The 18,829-nt window shown below is 50.4% G+C and overlaps 2 protein-coding genes and 1 non-coding gene across 3 annotated transcripts; all 3 read left to right on the top strand.

The window, feature by feature from the left end:
- Positions 1–147: 147 nt before the first annotated feature.
- Positions 148–3,062, top strand: RPL12 (ribosomal protein L12). Its single transcript, XM_062505618.1, has 7 exons — positions 148–349; positions 432–505; positions 846–944; positions 1,610–1,691; positions 2,267–2,353; positions 2,765–2,877; positions 2,966–3,062. The coding sequence occupies exons 1-7, from the start codon at positions 313–315 to the stop codon at positions 2,969–2,971; spliced, it is 498 nt and encodes a 165-aa protein (XP_062361602.1). The 5' UTR covers positions 148–312; the 3' UTR covers positions 2,972–3,062.
- On the top strand, positions 1,328–1,455 carry LOC134051889 (small nucleolar RNA SNORA65). Its single transcript, XR_009933823.1, has one exon. It is a non-coding gene; the product is annotated as a small nucleolar RNA SNORA65 (small nucleolar RNA).
- Positions 3,063–5,956: 2,894 nt separating the features above from the next.
- Positions 5,957–16,833, top strand: ZMYND19 (zinc finger MYND-type containing 19). The gene is made up of 6 exons (XM_062505616.1): positions 5,957–6,042; positions 6,415–6,474; positions 7,647–7,753; positions 12,679–12,819; positions 13,796–13,976; positions 15,267–16,833. The coding sequence occupies exons 1-6, from the start codon at positions 5,992–5,994 to the stop codon at positions 15,408–15,410; spliced, it is 684 nt and encodes a 227-aa protein (XP_062361600.1). The 5' UTR covers positions 5,957–5,991; the 3' UTR covers positions 15,411–16,833.
- Positions 16,834–18,829: the final 1,996 nt, after the last annotated feature.

Raw genomic sequence — 18,829 nt, 5'->3', positions numbered from 1 at the left:
CTTGGACACCTCCAGGGGTGGGGACTCCACCGGTGCCCTGGAGATATCTTGATATACAGAGATATAAATACACAACAATAGAACTGCACAGATCCCGCGAGATTTCGGCCATTATTATAGTTCCCTGTCTTCTCGCGAGATCTCACAGGGTATATCTTAGGCCTGTACGGCGAGCGCTGTCTTTTCGCTACCCTCGGAAGGCGGACGGCCTTTGGTCCCGCGCCGTGTTCCATCTGCTTCCATCCGCCTCCATCCGCTTCTCTCTGCCTCTGTCCCCGCCGCCCCGCTCCATCCCCGCCATCCGCCGCCGCGATGCCGCCCAAGTTCGATCCCAACGAGATCAAAGTCGGTACGTGCCGGCGGCGGGCGCGGGAGGCGGGCGGGGGCCGCGGGGCCCGGCGGGCGCGGCTGACGCGGCGCTGTCCCCACAGTTTACCTGCGCTGCACCGGCGGCGAGGTCGGAGCCACGTCCGCGCTGGCCCCCAAGATCGGACCCCTGGGGCTGGTACGTACCGGGACCGGGGGGCGTTGGGGAGTGAGTGCAGAGAGGTGGGAGGCCCGGGGGATCGTGGGTTGGGTGTAGAGGGATGAAACCTGTCCCGAGCGGAGTGGGAAGCGTGTCCTGCTGGGGGCAATGAATGAACCCCGGGGGAAATTTGAGTGGGAGGGATAAAATACGTTCGGAAGGCGGTGGGAAGCGTGCCCCGCGGAGCAGCGGGGCTCTGCTGCTCCGCCCTGGAGAAAAGGTGTCCGGTACTACCGCACACGGGGAGGGAGCCCGGGGCAGCGCTGGAGCTCTCGGCTTTAACCCAAGCCCCGTGTGACCTCCACGTGTCGTCCCTCAGTCCCCCAAAAAGGTGGGTGATGACATCGCCAAGGCCACGGGCGACTGGAAGGGGCTGCGGATCACAGTGAAGCTGACGATCCAGAACAGGCAAGCGCAGGTACCGCACGCCGCAGGGGCCGGCCGGTGCTGCAGGCGTGGAGCCCACCCGGGTTCCGCCTGCTCCAGCCACCGGCCCGGATCCCGGCAGGGTCCACTCAGCCCTTCATCCTTCCGAGGTGGATAAAATGAGTGCCACACAGGGAGTGTGTGGGGGTCTTCTGGGAAGACCTTAAAACGTGGGTGGGGGGATGCGAGTGAAGCCTGGGCTGGAGAATCCTGAGAAAAGATTTTCCTCATGTGCCAAAATTCAGTTTCCATCCTGTTGCACATAGATTGTTCTTTCTATGTAATGGCTAATCAGCAAAAAGAACCCAAACCAGTGCCTTTCTTAAAAGCAGCATAGAAATAAATAATTAAAAATCTTGCCAACTCCTACAGCCACCTGCCACCGTACCTGTTCTGATGCCTGTGGCTGGTACATTCCAGTGGTGAGCTGAGAGGAAGCCCCAGGCAGGAAGCAGTCCTCTCCTGCATGTGGGGAGGCCTGTGCCGAAAACCTGGGAACAGATTACTGCAGCACAAAAAACCTGAAGGATGAGGGAACTGATAGAATACACACTACTCTGGCAGTTATCTTTGCTGAGATACTTGAGTGGTTGTGTTTCTTTGTTAGTAGTGGAATTCTGTGTAGAATGGGGGAGGAATTAATCTCTTTGTATTTAGATAGAGGTTGTTCCTTCTGCCTCGGCTCTGATTATCAAAGCTCTGAAGGAGCCACCTCGTGACAGGAAGAAGCAGAAGAACAGTAAGTGTTCATCTGAATGTTTTGGGGCTAAAAGAGGGGGAATACCAGTACCTTCCTCTGGGATTATTCAGCACAAACTAGTAAGCAGGGGACAGAAGGCTGGTTCTTGGGTATTCCTGCAGTGCCAGGGTAACAAGAGATTCACATCTGTGTTTGAGGAGGTTATGGGGTCATGGACTGGTTTGGGTTGGGAAGGGTGTAAGAGCCCATGAGTTCCACCCCTGCCATGGACAGAGATACCTTCCAGTATCCCCAGTTGCTCCAAGACCTGTCTATCCCAGCCACGGACACCTCTAGGGAATGGGACAACCACAGCTTCTCTGGGCTGAGTTGGGGTAAATGAGGCACCTGTCCTGTAGCACAGGGCCTGGCACAGCCAGGGGAGCTGGCAGAAATGCAGCCGTCAAAAGAGGAATTGGGGATGATTTTGTGCTGCGGTCCGGGAGCAGCAGCACTGACAGCAGTCCTGCTGGAGCTGCAAACTCCCAGCTCTTGTCGTGGTCTGAGTGCTGGGAATGGTGTTCTCAGAGGAAACAGGAGCTGGCAGTGGCCTCACTGCTGCTGTTCCCTCCCAGTTAAGCACAGTGGCAGCGTCACCTTTGAGGAGATCGTGAACATCGCACGGCAGATGCGGCACCGCTCCCTGGCCCGGGAGCTCTCAGGTGAGTCCTGGCCTTGGGCTGCAGGGAATGCTCCTTCCCCTGCTCCATTTCCTGGAAGGGGGGGTCCATAGCTGAGCTGTGCTGGCTAGGAACAGGCAGCCCCAACACCTGGGGGAGTTTGCAGTGTGTTCTAGGGGGATCCAGGATGTGAGATATGAGTAAGGGACTTGATGTTCCTTGGTGAGCCCTGGGGCTGCAGCCTGCAAACACCTGGGGGACAAGAGGGACACCTGAGAGCTGTGAGGAGTTCTGTGTGAGTGTCAGTATCCAGGCTGGTTTGTGTTGGAAGGGACCTTAAAGCTCCATGAATTCCACCCCTTGCCATGGACAGGGACACCTTCCACTAGCCCAGGTTGGCTCAGATGTATTTCCATGGTAAAGCCACTGACAAGCTGTGTCTTCCTGCTGCAGGGACCATCAAGGAGATCCTTGGCACTGCCCAGTCTGTGGGCTGCAGCATTGATGGGAGACACCCCCACGACATCATCGATGACATCAACAGTGGTGCCATTGAGTGCCCAGCTGTAAGTGCTGGGCTCTGAGTGAAATTGCTGTGTAACATTTAATTACTGAAAGACTCCACTAATGAGCTGTGTCTGCTTCTTCCAACAGAGTTAAGACTGCAGAAAAGGAAGTTGCCAGATGGAGGCTCCTTCAGTTTTTTGTAGCACTTTAAATACCTAAATAAAGACCCAGTTGTCTGCAAGCACTGTTGCTGGCTTGATTTGTCTCTTCCTAACCCATGCTGTGAATTTTCTTTTGGGGACACTCTCCTTGTCTTCCTTGGAAGTACAGCAGCTTTAGAGTGATATGTCCATGCCTGTTTTGGATGGATTTGGAGCGGGGATGGAAGTGTGGCTGTTAAAAAATGTGGTGAGGAATGAGACCAGAATGCTTAGCCTTGCTTATTCAAAATGAGATGGAGTTGTGTTCTTTGCTCCCTGATGAAATTGGGGTTACTGTTCTGGTGACTTGAGGGCCACAGAGCCTGAAGTGGCGCTGTAGTGACAGAGGGAAAGGCATGATTAAAAAAAAAAAAATTAGCAAATCCACAAGCCCTGGCAGATACCAATTGTCCAGGACATCCCACTGTGTCCCTGGCAGTGTGGAGGGGAGGGCCCGGACCCTCCTCACTCATACAGCAAAACTGAGTGAAGCCTGTCGTGGGTATTCCCAGCCATGGGAATCCCACGAGCTCAGGGATCTGTGCCTTGGGCAGCTCTGCCCAGGCTCCAGGCCTGTGCTGGCCCCGCGTTTCCCTCACCTCTATTCCACGAGCAGCTGATGGGGTTAAAACCAGGAGAGTTTGTGTCTCTGCACTTTCATCTGTTTTTCCCCCAGTTGTTTGTAGGGCCTTTTTCTGAGGCAGCCAGAAAAAAAATTCCAGGCACTTGCCATGCTGAAGGAACAGCTGGAGATGTGACAGGGGAGGTTAATGGAGGAGATGAGGGAAAGGTTCTTCCCTGAGCCAGAGGGTGCTGGGCACTGCCCAGGCTCCCCAGGGAATGGTCCCGGCCCCGAGGCTGCCAGAGCTCCAGGAGCGTTTGGACAGCGCTGCCAGGGATGGACAGGGGGGATTGTTGGGGGGTCTGGGCAGGAACTGGGGCTGCACTGGGTGATCCTGGTGGGTCCCTTCCAATTTAGGATATTCTGTGGTTCTACTGGGTTCCTTTGTTGGAATTGACCATGCTTCAAGCTGGCAGTAATGTTCGGATGTTTTCTGAATAGGTCAGAGATGGCTTCTCATGCTCTGTAACCTGCCCAATCCCCATGTCTCCAATGATTTGTGTGACACAAATTCTGATAAGGTACACAGGGAAAAACTTTTGTGTGATAAATGACCACAGGCTGAAGGGCTGGAGAGGGCTGGTGGGATCCTCATCCAAGGCCAGCCTGGCTGCAATGCCAGGGGAGGGTTGGGTCCCTTCCAGCTGAGGTTCTTCAGAGATTCCACAGCAAAGCTGCACAAACACTTGGGGTGCCTGAGGCAAGGCAGCATGGCAGAGGCTGCAGCCCCTTTGAGCAGCAGCTCTGCTTTAAACTACTTTAAAATCTTTGTGCCCCTAGTGTTAGGCATCTGCTCTGATGTGAGCCCCGAGAGTCTCAGGAGCTGTTCAGCCTTGTGCTTGTCCTGTGTGTGTTTTACTCCACATGGCAGTGCTGGAAACAGTTGGAAAAAGGATTCCTTTTCTTGCTTTTAGGGAGTTCTCCTGGGACAGGATCCGTAACTTTCCCATGCTGCCTGAAGGCACAGGCTCTGGTAGGCACAAAGCAGTGCTTAGCAGGAGGGTTTGCCCTGCAATAATTCATTTCTTCCTAATCCCACTTCTTCAAAAGGAGGTAGAGGGTTCTAAGGTAACAGCCTACATTAATGTCACATTTAAATCCATCTTCCTAATTTGTTATTTCATTTAGTATCTTTATTAATGACACATTGAGGGATGATGTGCAACCTCAGCAGGCTTGCAGGTGTCACTAAGCTGAGGGTGCAGTGACACATCCCAGGGACTTGGACAAGCTTGAGCAGTGGGGCCATGGGAACCTCATGAGGTTTCACCAGGCCTAGTGTGGAGCTGCCCCGGGTCAGGACAACCCCCGGGATCAGTCCAGGCTGGGGATAAGCAGATGGAGCAGCCCTGGGTGAAGGATCCCACAAATCTTTACAGGTTTTTTTGAGAGAATGAAGATGCAGAGACTACATTGGGCTGAAATCTCAACCAAAACATTGCTGTGACACCCTCACAGGTCCTGGAGTAACCCCCAATGTGAAAGGGCTGGAAGTTCTGGCAGTAACTGCCCTTCTGAGGAGCCTCTTGGGGTGACCCCACAACAGCTCTGTGGTCCCTCTGGGGGACACACAGCTGTCCCAGCTGGGCCTGGCTGCTGGCCCAAAGCAGAGCACAGCCAGTTTGGGCCCCACAGCCCCTCCCTAGGGTCACATCAACATCCCCAGGCACACGGCAGCGCAGCTCTCAGGAATGCCCAGGGAGGGATGGTCGGGGTGTCCTGGGCAGGGCCGGGAGCTGGGACTCCGTGGTTCCCGTGGGTCTCTCCAGCTCTGGACACTCTGGTCCCTGCCCAATCCGCCGGAACGTGGCTCCGCCCGCACGGCTCATCGGGGCTGCGCGGGATGTCCGGGCATCCACGCGGCGGGGCTTTCCGCCATGTGCCGCCGGCAGCGAGCCCGGGGCTCCCGGACCCTGGGGGTGTCCCTGTCCCATCCCTGGGGTCCCCGTGAGCGTCCCCCTTCGGTCCCGGGAGGGCGGGGGGCGCGGTCTCTTTAGATGCGGCCGCGCCCCCTCTGCCGCCGGCACGAAGCTTCCCGCGAACGTGACGTCACCGTCCGCGCCTCCCGCGACCGCGCCGCCGCGCCCGCGCGCGGGGCCCCGTCCCACGTGACCCGAGCCGCGGCGCGCCGCGCGCCCATTGGCCGCGGCGGCGGCGTTCGCGGGAGTGACGCAAGGGCGGCGCGGGCCGTCATTGGGCCGCCGGGAGCGGGTGGGCGGTGGCGCGGGCCATCATTGGCCGAGAGGCGGCGGGGGGCGGTGGCGCGGCGGCCCCGCCCCCCCGGGTGTGCGCGAGGCGGCGGCGCGTGGCAGCGGCGCGGGGCTGAGCGGCGGCCCCGGCCCGGCCCCGCCATGACCGACTTCAAGCTGGGCATCGTCCGGCTCGGGCGGGTGGCCGGCAAGGTGAGCGCAGGGCGCGGGCGGGCGAGGCCGAGCCGGGCTCGGGCACTCTGCGCCGGGCGGGGCGGGGGGCGGCGGGGCCGGGGCGTAGGGGTCTGGCCGGGCGGGGACCAGCGGGCGGGCCGGCCGGCTGGCCGGTGCTGCCGGGCGGGGAGGGCCGTGCTGTGCTGGACCGTGCTGTGCATTACCGGGCCTTACCGAGCCACTGGGGCTATGCCGGGGCCACACTGAGGCCGTGCCGGGGCCTCACGGAGCCGTGTCGAGCGGAGCCGGGGCCGTGCCGTGCGGTCCCGGTTCATTCCGAGCCGTGCCGTGCGGTCCGGGGGTGTCCCGAGGCCGTGCGGCCGCGCTGACGGCGCTCCTGCTGTGTTCCAGACCAAGTACACGCTGATCGACGAGCAGGACATCCCGCTGGTGGAGAGCTACTCCTTTGAGGTGAGGGACCCCCCCACCCGCTGCCCGTGTTCTCCTCGCGTTATTTTACCGGGTTTTGTGACTCCCCTCCCCGACCGGGGCTGCCCCGGCCCCGCCTCCGCCCTCCGCGCCCTCCCCAGGCCGGCGGTGCTCGGGCTCCCGGTGGAGCCTCGGCTTTTTCCTTTCCTTGTGTCCTGCTCCGACCAAACACCTTGTGGAAGTGCTGTGCCTGTAACTCCTATGTCTGGGGGAAAAAAGAGCCAGTTTTAAGTTATTGAAGTTCCAACTCAGAGACTTGTATTTAAGGTTGTATTTACTTAGCTGTTATGTAGTTTTTTTTATTTTCATGCTATTTGTATGCTTTTGGAGAACTAATAATTTGTCCTCCCGTGGTTTGGCAAGCACTAAAAATGCTCATTCTGCACTTAGTCTTGGATGAGGAAAACATGTATTATTGAGGAAACAATGTATTATTGTAACTGATTATGTGACCTGAAAACAGTGTTTCCTCTTCAGGTCCACTGGAAGAGGGTAAGTGGGCTCTACCAAGACTTTGAAAGTGAAAGACAGTGATTATGAAGTCTTCGACAAATAAGGTGTTTTATGGAGGAGGGTCATAATCTGCTGAATTTCTTCAGTGCAGTGGGTGCTTTGGGGCTTCTCTTAGGAATTTTAGGAGTTTGGGCAGTGCTGCTGTCAGAACACTCCCTGTTCGTCCATTCCTCCCCTCTGTCAGCCCCTGTGTCTCTGTCCCTGTGGTGGTAACACACTGTGACTGTCCCAAACGTATCAAGTTCTTGCTGCGCTTTGTGAGCTTTGTCACCAACACAGCATTGTGGAGTGCAGGAAAAATGACAGGCCCTGGCTCTCCCAGTGAGGTGGATGTAGGGGCAGTGCTGAGAGCAAAGCCCTGGTGGCTGCACAGAGACAGAGTGTGGATCCTGACATGAATCCCAGCCCACACAGGTGTATTCCTGCTGTTCTTTATCCAGGCAGTCCCCCCCCCCCCCCAGCTCCTCCCTGCCCTTTCCCAGCCCCACCTGGCTGGGTCCCCCTGGGGGATTGAGACAACTCAGATCCCACTGAGCTCAAGGGACCTGCAGGGACAAGTGTGAGATGTTGTGTCCATCCCAGTGGAGCAGGTGCTGTCTGCCCCTTGTGGGGTGATCTCACAGCCTTTCCCTTCCCTCCAGGCTCGGATGGAGGTGGATGCTGATGGAAATGGTGCTAAAATCTTCGCTTACGCGTTCGACAAGAACCGAGGCCGGGGCTCAGGCCGCCTCCTGCACGAGCTGCTCTGGTGGGTACTGGAGGGAGTGGAAAACCAAGGGTTCAATTTGCTGCAACTTATGTGGGGTGAGTTCTCTGCCTGTAGTAGCCAGAGTCCCCTCAGGAAAATTGGAAACACAACACGGGGTGCCCACAGGACTTTGGTTTGCAGAGTCCTCACACAGCACAGCCTGTGAAACATCCCAGGCAGGGAAAGCAGAGACAGGTGAGCGTGGTTCATGGACACCCTGTTCACACCTGAGAAATGCTGCCCAGACTTCAGATGGAGGGAAAATGGGACCTGCACCATTTAATAGGTGAAGACAAACATTTGAAGGTTTGCTGTGGGGCTTTTTGTCCACTGAGAATTGGCAGAGCGCTGCAGAGAGGGAACTCCAGATAACTTAAAACTTTGAGTTGTTCTTTGTGGCTTTCTGCAAAACTGCCTGAAGTGATGCTGCTGATGGTTCATATCAGCTGCTGCATCTTATTTTCCATAAATCTACAAATCCTTGAAATCTTTCATAGGATTAACATTATGTTTCAGGGCCAATTTCCTCATTTGTGAGAGCAGCTCACCCTTAGAGCTCATCTATTGCTCCGTTTAGATGTTGATGGGTTTGTAGAAAAGGTGGGATCTGCTGAAGAAATATTATTTCTTTTAAAAGCCTTTTTGGAAAAATTAAGCATATTTTCTGTTCAGTTCCACATCTGTGGAAGTCACAGTGCCCAGGATGCCCTTTATCACTGCAGGTTATCTTTTATTCTCTAGAAACAGGCTCTGCACAGGAGGAAGGAGACAGGAAGAATATCAGATTATTGTAATTATTATTTCCAGTCTGCTTATTAAATATGGATTTTAACCTTCATCTGTTAATGTTTAATCTTATTGCACATAGAACTTTGTTGAAATTATGAAATTGGCTGCAGTATGTGGAGCAAATCACTGACAGCTGCTGCTAACTGTGAACCTCAGACAGTCATAATTATTATCTGTAAGTAGCATTAAACAGCACCTGAAAATTACTCAGTTCTATTGTTGAAGGCTGTGCAAATGATGACAGCCCAGCTATTTATGACCCAGCCCAGCCATTGCCTCTTCTGGCTTGTTCTACTCAAATTAGGAAGTCATTTGAGCATATTCGGTTAGGCAATTCAAATTGTGTTACTAGAGCATGGACTGGGGTTAAAAATAAGAGACTGAGTGTGATGTGGAACTTGGAGAGGCACAGAGAGGGATGTCAGCTGCCAGAGCTGCAGTTCTGAAGTTGCAGTCAGATTTTTGGACTAGAAAATATAAAATATCTCTGCTGTTCCTGTCAATTCCTTTTGGTCCTGAAGGTGTTTGTGTTGCTGATTTTTAGTTGGAGCTCAAATACTGTATGTCAGTGGCTGAGTCTCTGCAGGGGCTGTGAAGATTCTGCCACTCCTAAACAGCAATTTTGGGGCTACTCTGAGCACAAACCAGGACTGGAGAGGAGTGACAGGTCCTTCCTTTGGTGAGGAGGGGCAGTGCTGGAGAAGTCTGTGAGAGTCAGGAGAGCTGGGCAGAGCCAGGCAGTGATTGTACTTCCCAGTGCCAGCCTGACTCCTTGGATGAACAAAGAACATGGATTACTGCAGGTGCCAGGTGTGTAACTCCCTTGTTCTCTGCACATGGACCCCCAAAAACATGAAAAACCAACCCAGTTGTATGCCTCTGCTTTAACAGTGAGTAGCATGTGGTAGATGCCAGTAAAAGAGATTCTTTTGATCTTTTTTTTTCCTTTTCTAGTTAAGCAAGTATCTTTGTTCATGTCATGAGGCCCTTGGGATAGAAAGCCTGGAACTGCTGGAGCTGCAGCAGTGACAGGGACCTTCTCCCAGAGCCCTCCTGCTACCCTATGCAGAGGCAAGTGTGGGATCAAAAGGCAACCAAGAGCTGAAAATTCCCCACACAAGCTGCAAAAAAATCGTACAGAGAGAACTTCCTGGTGGTTCTTCAGCCTCTCTGGTGCTTGCTGTGATTTCCACATGGAGTTCTGGTTCCCCCAAAGCAGAGTTTGGATGTCTCTGCAGAAGTCTCATCCCCTCAGCCCTTCCCTGTGGAGCAATCCCAGCTCTGTGTTCTGCTGGGTGTAGAGATGTTCCCTGGGGAACAGCAGCAGCAGGGGATTAGTCATAAGTAGCACCAACTGCATGTTCAAAAAGACATCCAAGACCTGATTTTTTTTGGATTTTTAAGTTTGGTGTTTTTTTGAGTACTTGCCATCTTGCTGCCTGTAATAGGCTCAGTTCTGGTTCCTGGTGCTCGGAATTGCTGTGTCTGCACTTGTATTCCAGTCCTGGGTTCTGAGCTGCTGGAATGCCAAAAGAACAGAGTCCAGATGATTCCCTAAAAAGTCTTAGGGGAAGGGTTTTGCCTGGCATCTTGCAGGAGCTCAGGAGTGCAGGGGAAGGCAGAAGCTCCAGCTCTGCAGGAGGTTTGGTTGCATTAGTGAGGCTGTTCTTCTGGCCCTTCTGCAAGGGACAAGGCAGGTTCTGCACAGCCTGTCCTTCCTGCTCAGTTTGGATGAACTGGGATGGTCAAAGAGAGGCTTGGGGAGGGGAGTGGAGTGCTTGTGTGTTCCAAGGTTCCTTCTTGATGTGTGGTGAGAAGGGACCACCCTGAACTTGGCATTGCCAGTTCTGGCACCTCAGTGCAGTGGTATTTTAACACTGCTCACCAGCAAGGCCCAACTTGCACCTTTACTTAGGCTTTTGTCACTTGAAGCCACAGAAAAACTGGCAGTGATGTAGATAAATGTGGTCTCATACAAGGAGGTAAAGACTGGCTCAGTGTGGGAGGGGATTTGTTCAGAATGTGCTTTTTGGGGTGTTGGGTGCAGATCTGGGCTGTGGTGGAGCAGGGGTAGGTATGTGCCACTCTGCTATGACATCCCAGTGTCAGGGACAATCTCTCATAATCCTTTCTCTTTCCCCAACTCTAGCAGTTTCTAAACTCTCATCTAATAAAATCAAAAGTATTTCTTAACCTAATCTTGGAATCCCCTTCCCTTTCCCCCCCTGCACAGTCTGTTTTTGCTCTGAACTTCTGTCTTCTCCTCCCAGATTCTTGTCTGCTATCTGTCCCATCTCTCCAGCTGGCACTTTGTCCCAGGCTCATTCTAAGAACCTTAACTCCTTCCCTGTCTCCATATCTGACTGATGCTCACCTCCAGCAGTTCACCAGCTCCTGGGTTCCCACTTGGAGCCCTCAGGACTCCTGATGCCCTTTGTCAGACCCTCTGCTGGCCTTCAACGACTCAAAAGTAGCTTTTACTGTAATGGCCCAGTGCCAGAGGGCAAGGATAGTTGGGATATTGGGAAGTCCTTCCCTGTGAGGGTGGAGAGGCCCTGGAAGTGACCCTGGATCCCTGGAAGTGTCCGAGGCCAGGTTGGATGGAGTTTGGAGAAGCCTGGGATAGTAGGTGTCCCTGCCGTGACAGGGAATGAACTGAATTTTAAAGTCCCTTATAGCCCAAATCAAGGTGGGATTCTTCCTTTAGGGCACTTCAGCAGACTCCTTGCCATGGTTTGCTTTAATATGTGTAGCTTGGTTTCTTTTTCCCAAAAAGAAGGATTTTATTAGTTTTATCTTCGAAGGGAAGAATATTTCTCTGTTCGATGGAGGCCCAGCAGACTCCCTGACAGGGGTCTCCAGGCTCTGTTCTCATGCAGGGGTGTCCTCACAGGAATTACCTGGTGGGAGCTGGAGCACAGTCTGTGTAGGTGCTGCTTGGAGCCTCATCAAGGGGATTCTCATTAAATTCTGCAAAGTTTTGAGGCATATGAGAAGTGCAACAGTTATATGCAATGTATATAACTGACACATATCTGCATGGATTTTGACCAAGAATACAAATTCCTACATTTTTCATTGTAAGTCACACTGAAATGAGTTTCCTGTTCTGCTGGGTAATGCTGAGCTTTGTAAAGGTTAAAAAAGTAGGAATTCTTAAATTCAGGCAAATACCTCTTCAAAATTAAATGAATTATTTGAGCTGAAATGTTCAGTGAAGGCTGAGCAGGACTCAATGTCCAGGCTGGGCTTGGGTGAAGCTGTGGGAAGCTGCTGGGAGTTTCCATGGAGGAACTGCTTGGTTACCCTCAGTGAGTGCTGTCAGCTCTGCTTGGTCCTTGTTCTCCTGTGCATGTTCTTCATGGCAGAACAAACACAGGGACACAGCCTTCTGTCCAACCCTTGTATTTCAGCTGGGATGGGGATTCCTGCAAGAAGTGATACCAAAATTTGTCCAGGCGTGAGGGTGTTTGGCAGTGAACTTGATGAAACAGAGAAAGGAGAGGTGAAAAGAAGGGGGAAGGGGAAACTCTTAGAAGGCAGTAGGGAACATTCCCCCTGCAGCTGTCCTGGCTTAGTCCTGTTTTGGATTTTGGGCAAGTTTCAGGTGTCTCTTGATCAATTGTGGAGTCATTTCAGACTTTCAGTGTGTTACACACAATTAGAGTCTAAAAAGCATTTGCATACTCGGTGAAACCTCTGTCCTGTTGTTGTTCAGAGATGTTTCTTCATAAATAATAAGTCCTGTGGCTCCACACCAGTGCCAAACTTGCATGTTTGCATGTCACCTGATAGAATTCCCTATGAAAATAATAAGCCATTGTTGTCACCCTTCAAGGAACACTGTAATTCCATGGATCTCTAGCAGTAACTGGAGGAGTAGACTCGAACTAAGCAATATGCTTAGAATTACTCTATACTCTCTCTTTTGATTCATTTAATTTATAATTGAACTCACATGGTGGAAAGAGGCACTTTTTCCTGGGGGTTGCCCTGCCTGAAGTAGCCACTGGAGTCTGTTTGCAGCCCAGTGCCAGCAGGTCCCAACTCACATTGCCTCTGGAATTGCTGTGATCCTTTGTTTTTTAGCTATTCCTGTTCACCACTGACCTTCAGGTTGGTTTTTTCTCCTGCAGGGAGAGGCACAGGGGAGGGATTGCTCCTGGCTTTCAGGTGGTGCATCTGAACTCTGTGACCGTGGACAACCGCCTGGACAATCTGCGCCTGGTCCCGTGGGGCTGGAAGCCCAAGGCTGAGGAAATCTCTAGCAAACAAAGGTATGGGCAGGGGGAAGGAAAATCTCTTCAGATGTTGTCTCCTTTCTTTAGTGATTTTTGCCTTGGCAGAGCCTTTTTGATGTTACCTTGGATGCTTTACACATCACTGTGTCCTGGCTTCCTCACCTGGGGCACAATCTGTGCTCATGTCCCTGCTGTGCAGGGACCGTCTCACCCTCGGGGTTGTGCCAAAGTCCTGCTGTACCAGGTGGAACAGGAAACCTCTGTGCCCTCCCAGCTGAGCAGAGGCTCAGGGAAACCTGCACATCTCACTGCCTTCTGCCCCTCAGGCACTGAAATTCCAGTGTGACCTGTGGGAACTGGGAGCTGCAGAATGCTCATGATAAAAGATGTGAGTTGGGGTTGGACTCACTCAGGGTGAGTTCTGGGCTCAGATTCCAGCACCTCTCACCAGCAGCTTGTGGGAGCTTCCCACAGGCTGGGTTTCACTGATGCCACTCAGCACATCAAACTCTTAATGCCAGGATGGATCTGGATAATCAACGATGGGACACAATGGGAGACCCACAGATTTCACGCCACACTCTTCTCCTGAAACACTTAGAGCACCAGCAGCAGCTTTAAGATTGGGGTGTTTAGAGCTAATTAAACTGATTTTGAGAAGTTGCAGTAAATTACAAATGCTCCACATAGGATTTTGTGGTTGAAGAACAAGAAACAGACTTCAAGCCAGAAATTAATTTTGACTTGGTGTGAATAATTTTGCACTGAATTAATTTTACTCAAAGTAAATATTTCTTGATTGATACCTTTAAACTTTTGGGGTTACTTAGACTAAAATAACGTTAAAATACCCAATATATGAGCAGTATGCGCAGTCTGAGGCTAAATACAATGTTAGCCTTATTTATTAATAGACTTGGAATTAGTTTCTCTATATGATTCTGAGGGATTGATGTACCAAACTTGTATATTTTTCTTTTTTTTTTTTTTTTTTTTTTTTTTTTTTTTCCAGGGAACAAAGCCTGTACTGGCTGGCAATCCAACAGCTTCCTACAGACCCCATAGAAGAGCAGTTTCCTGTCCTGAATGTAACCAGATACTACAACGCTAACGGGGATGTTGTGGAGGAGGAAGAGAACTCCTGCACTTACTATGAATGTCACTACCCTCCCTGCACAATGATTGAAAAACAGGTGGGGTCAGAGAGCTGGAATGAGCAAGAAATGCTTTGGGTTAATGGTGTGTCATGGGATTTATTTATAGTTTAAAATGTAGAGCTTTACATGAGCCATTCAGTGGCTAAAAGCAATAATTTTCTTCCACTCAGGTTTTCTTTGGCCTGAACCTCCAGACCCTGTGATAATTTTCAGTTAGAGGGAATGTGGGTTTGAATTGGAGCAGTGGATGTTACTGGGCTGCTGGGAGCAGGGTGATTTCTGCAGAGTGCACAAAAAGCCAAGTGGAAGCTTTCCTGCAGGGATGAGTGAGCAGCTGTGTGAGGCAGCAGGAAGTGTTGTGAGAGGGTTTGGACAGTTGTGGAATCAAAAAATAACCTGGTTATCATTTCCTGAGCAGAAGGTTAATTGGAGTGGTTTTCATTCAGGGGAGAGCTGGGAGGAAAAGTTCTGCTGGAGGAAGATAAAACAATATCAAGAGTGAGAGAATGAGTTGTGCAAAGGCTGTGCCTCTGTCACACAGATGCCTTATCTATAAACAAGGGTTTTTCTTGTAATAGCAGATGCTGAGTAGGCTAGACCCATTGTGTTCCACTTTCTGCTTTGGGGAAGGGAACATTTGCAAAAGTGATCTTAAATTCCCTGTATTTGAAACAGAGGCAGCTCTTGCTTTTACTTGAGTCTGTGCCCAGAAGCTCCCTGGATAACAGTAACTTTGGCAGTGGCTGAGCTTGTGCAGCCCTTGTGATAATTTCTGAATTTCAGGTGTTGGTAGTTGAAAACAGAACGTAAGTTGACAAAAGAGCAGCATGGTGACAACAAATGTGTAATGCTCTGATATTTTGTCTATTAAGCCCATTTTACAAGAGCAAATATACAGCCACAGGAATTGCTTCAAACCCTCTGTTTCTCTGGAACTCATGGTGGGGTGTTTGTTTTTAATAGAATCCCAGACTGGTTTGGGACTTTACAATTCATCTCATTCCATGGGCAGGGACACCTCGCACTATCCCAGGGTGCTCCAAGCCCTGTCCAGCCTGGCCTTGGACACTGCCAGAGATTCAGGGGCAGCCACAGCTTCTCTGGGCACCTGTGCCAGGGCCTTACAGGAAGGATTTCTTGCCAATATCCCTCTAACTCTGCCCTCCTTCAGCTTAAGGCTGTTCAGCCTTCTCCTGTCACCTGTTTGTGACAGGAGTGGAAAACCTGATCATGAAGCTCCTTGGGAGTGCTGCTGGGGTGCCCGTTGGGAGTGCTGCTGAGTTCTGGGCACTGAGCAGCCCCTCTAACACCAGCTTTTGTTCCCAGTTACGTGAATTCAACATCTGTGGCCGCTGCCAGGTGGCGCGGTACTGCGGCTCGCAGTGCCAGCAGAAGGACTGGCCTGCTCACAAGAAACACTGTCGGGAGAAGAAAAGGACCTTCCAGCAGGAGCTCGGACCAGAACGATGACCGGGTGGCAGAGGCCTCTCAGCAGCAGGATTCCTTCCCAAAGGCATTGGACTCTTGCTTTTGCACAGTATGACAGACTGCTTATCAAAGCCAGAGGCACTGAAGAAAAACCCTGTGATGCTTGAGCAGAATGGCTGACTGGACTAAGCCAGCTCTGACTGGTGCTGTGGAAAGGGATCGGATCTGCCCTTCCAGTATTACATTCTCAAGCAAAAAGACTACTGTGGAGGCTCCAGGCAGGAAGCTTCTCATTATTTATATGTTAATACGTTTGTAAACTCATGTACAGTTTTTGTTAGGAATTCTTGATAGCACTCATTAATTGTAATGTTCAGATGAGAACATGTTGTTGGCCTAAAAGTTAAAAAAAAAAAAAAAAAGGAAAAAAGTCATGTAGCAAAAGCTTTTCCTCCCATGTGGGCAGAAGTGTCTGTGGTAGTGCCAAGGCCGGCGGGGCAGGCTCCGGCATTAGCACTTACTCTGGAGAACTCTGCATGGAAGCTCTATTAAAAAAAAAAATACAAACAAAAAAAGAGCAAACAAAGTAAAGGTTGGAATGAATCCATCTCTGCTCTCTGGCTTTTTCCCCTTCCCTTGCAGCTACCTTCATAGGTCAGTCAGCCCTGGATGCTTGAAGTCCCTGCAGGGCAGGAGCAGTGCCCCAGGAGCTGGCGTGGGGCACAGGGACCTCTGGGATCAGTGTCCAGGCACTGCAGCCAGGGCTGCTGGAGATGGGCCTTGGAGCAGCCAGGATTTTCAGGAAGCTGGATCAGTTTTTTGTTCCAAAGCCCCTGTACAAAAGGCAGAGCTAGGGGAGCTCAGGTAGCAGTTGTGTGTGAATGTGGTTTGACCTCGTGGCTCCCCTGTAGCATAGCAAACATTCCAGTCATGTGCAGAGATGCTTAAATATCTAGTAATGGGTAATTCAGATTATTTATTCATTTTTTTAAGAGTTGTCATCAATCCAAGAATCACTTTGTTTTTTTTTTATGTAGTAATGAGTAAAAGTAGTATGGAAGGAGGTTTTCTCTTGCAGAGCACATGCCTATTTTTCTTTTGATGAATAACCATTTTCTTTTTCATTTTTGCCTTAGAAGTGTTAAGGAATATCAGTTGAGTTTCCTGAAGAACTAAATGGATAATTTAGTGCCAGGTGTTAGTCTTGCTTCACAGTAGAAGAATGTGAACTGCTGAGTGCTTAATGCAAAGCCTTTCTTGGAGTGCTTAGTGAAAATTTTTTTTGTAAAAGCCGTTTAGAATTTTGATTTTTCAATCAGGATTCACTTTGCTACTTCATGTTGCAATGCTGGTCTTGCTTGTATTCAATTTGTTAGAAAATTGATCTGCTGTGGACTTTAGATATTATATTCTGTTTCTAATATCTGCACAGGAAGTTCTGAATTACTAACATTTGGGTGGGTTTTCATCCTTCAGCTTTAAGCATCTTGGGAAATAGCAAAGAACTTCTATAAACTTCCTGCTGTAAGTTCACCTGAAGGTGCTTGGTTGAGTTGACATGCTTAAACCACAGTTGTACTGTAACTTTTCTGTTTAGGCAGCCCAAAATGCCCTTCAGTATGAAAAAAAAACAAGCAGGACCCAATCAAATTTTCCTGCAATTGATAATATCTTTTTAAAGGAAACATTAATTCTTTCCTTGAAATTAAATGCACAGTTTTTGATTAATATAAAATGGGACATAAGGAATATTTTGTTTATTAGAGGTAATCCATTGAACAGGCCAGAAGCATTGACTTTTTTCCCTTGCCTGTTAAAAAGGCTATTTGTCCTGTCAGTTTTCCATTTTATTGCCAGGAATCGTGTTTATTAAAACAATGTGCAGTCTTAGAGCCCTTAAACCCTTGAGCAGCACCAGCAGGGAAAAGTTGGTGCTGATGTTTGTAGTGCTGCTGTGAGGATAAGGACAGGCTCTGCAGATCAAGGCCTGGTGGGGCAATGGGGAAATTCCTCTGAGGGAATGAGGGAAAGGTGGGACTCAGGGAAGGGTGGGAGGAAGGCAGGATGGATGGTGTTTGGGGAAATCCCAGTCCCAGGGAATGTGGGAGGGAGGGGCTGGGAGGATGGGGAACAGTGGGTGGGAAGATGCCCAAGTGGAAAGAAACTTCCCAGACGTCCTGCACAGGATCAGGGGGATAATAACATGTTTCACCTGAGTGTATGATTGACTCCAGACCAGCCTTGTGCTAGAGCACAGGAGTGCTCATGGGGATTTTGACTCTTGGAAAGGTCTTGGGGACTGCAGTAAACACATCCCTGCCTGCTGGTGGGGGAGGTGATCAAGGATTCTGGCAGATCTTGCTATGTACAGAGCTCTTCCCTCTCAGTAAGGAGGGTCAGAAAGGAACTTGAAGGTGGCAGCTCCTCAAACCACCCCAGAGGATGGAGCTCTTGTAAAGGCCCTCCTTACCCACTGAGAACTCAGGCTGGCAGGGATATCTCTATGGGCAAGTCTTTAAAAACCCAGGATTGGAGTAATTTATCTGGGAGGAGACCTGGACAGTTCTGATAAAGAACTTGATTTTTCAAGGGCTTCCACCTGATAGAGATATTCTTTATGCAAGTTGTTTCGTGCAAGGAAATCTGGTAAGTCCAGCTTAGGAGGCTGCAGCATTCCTGATGTTGGCTGTAGCAGAGGGCTGCACCCCCCCTGGGAAAACACCATGAAATGCTGATACAGGTATCTTCACGTGCTCCTTCCTATCCAAGTAGGATGATACCACCAATCCCAACATGCAGAAAACAACTGGAAATCGTGGCTGTCTTAAGGAACACAAAATATCAAATATAGTGGATTGTAGAGCTTGGTGTTTTGATACTTGCACCTTGCACACACCATGAGGTTATAATCTTAGTTTTCCTCTGTGACTTAATTTTAAATTAAACTCATGGTAAAAGGAGCAGCTGGAAGACTGAAATGCTTATAGGAGGCATGGAGATAGTGTAAGACACCACATGAGTCAGCAGCAAAGCTTCACCACCCAGCAAAACAGCACTGAGAGCAAAAGAAAGCTGGTATGATTAAACAGGAGCAGGTGGGATACTCAAGAGTAATAAGAAATCCTTTGTAAACTGGACTTGTGTCCAAATGGTGAGAGATGGAAAGAATAATATTTGGCAGGTAAAATGTAGAACAAGCAAACAAACCAACCCAGCAAAATAACGCAAAGAAGAATGGGATATGAAGAATGTTCAAGTCATAAAACTTGCATGAGTAGTTTTGACAAAATCAGGAGCAGGGGGACTGCTGGAGTCAGCAGAGACTGATGCACAGCAAAGGGAAGGGCTGACCTGAAGATGAAAGTCTCAGCAGAAAAAAAAATCCAGTGAATTGTTTGCATATGTGTTCCCTGTGAAAGATCTGGTGGAGTTCACAGAGGAATACTTCCATATGGAGAGCT

This window comes from Cinclus cinclus, chromosome 19, assembly GCF_963662255.1.
Source record: "Cinclus cinclus chromosome 19, bCinCin1.1, whole genome shotgun sequence".
NCBI classification, from domain to species: Eukaryota; Metazoa; Chordata; class Aves; order Passeriformes; family Cinclidae; genus Cinclus; species Cinclus cinclus.
This window is presented reverse-complemented; position numbering and strand designations above follow the sequence as displayed.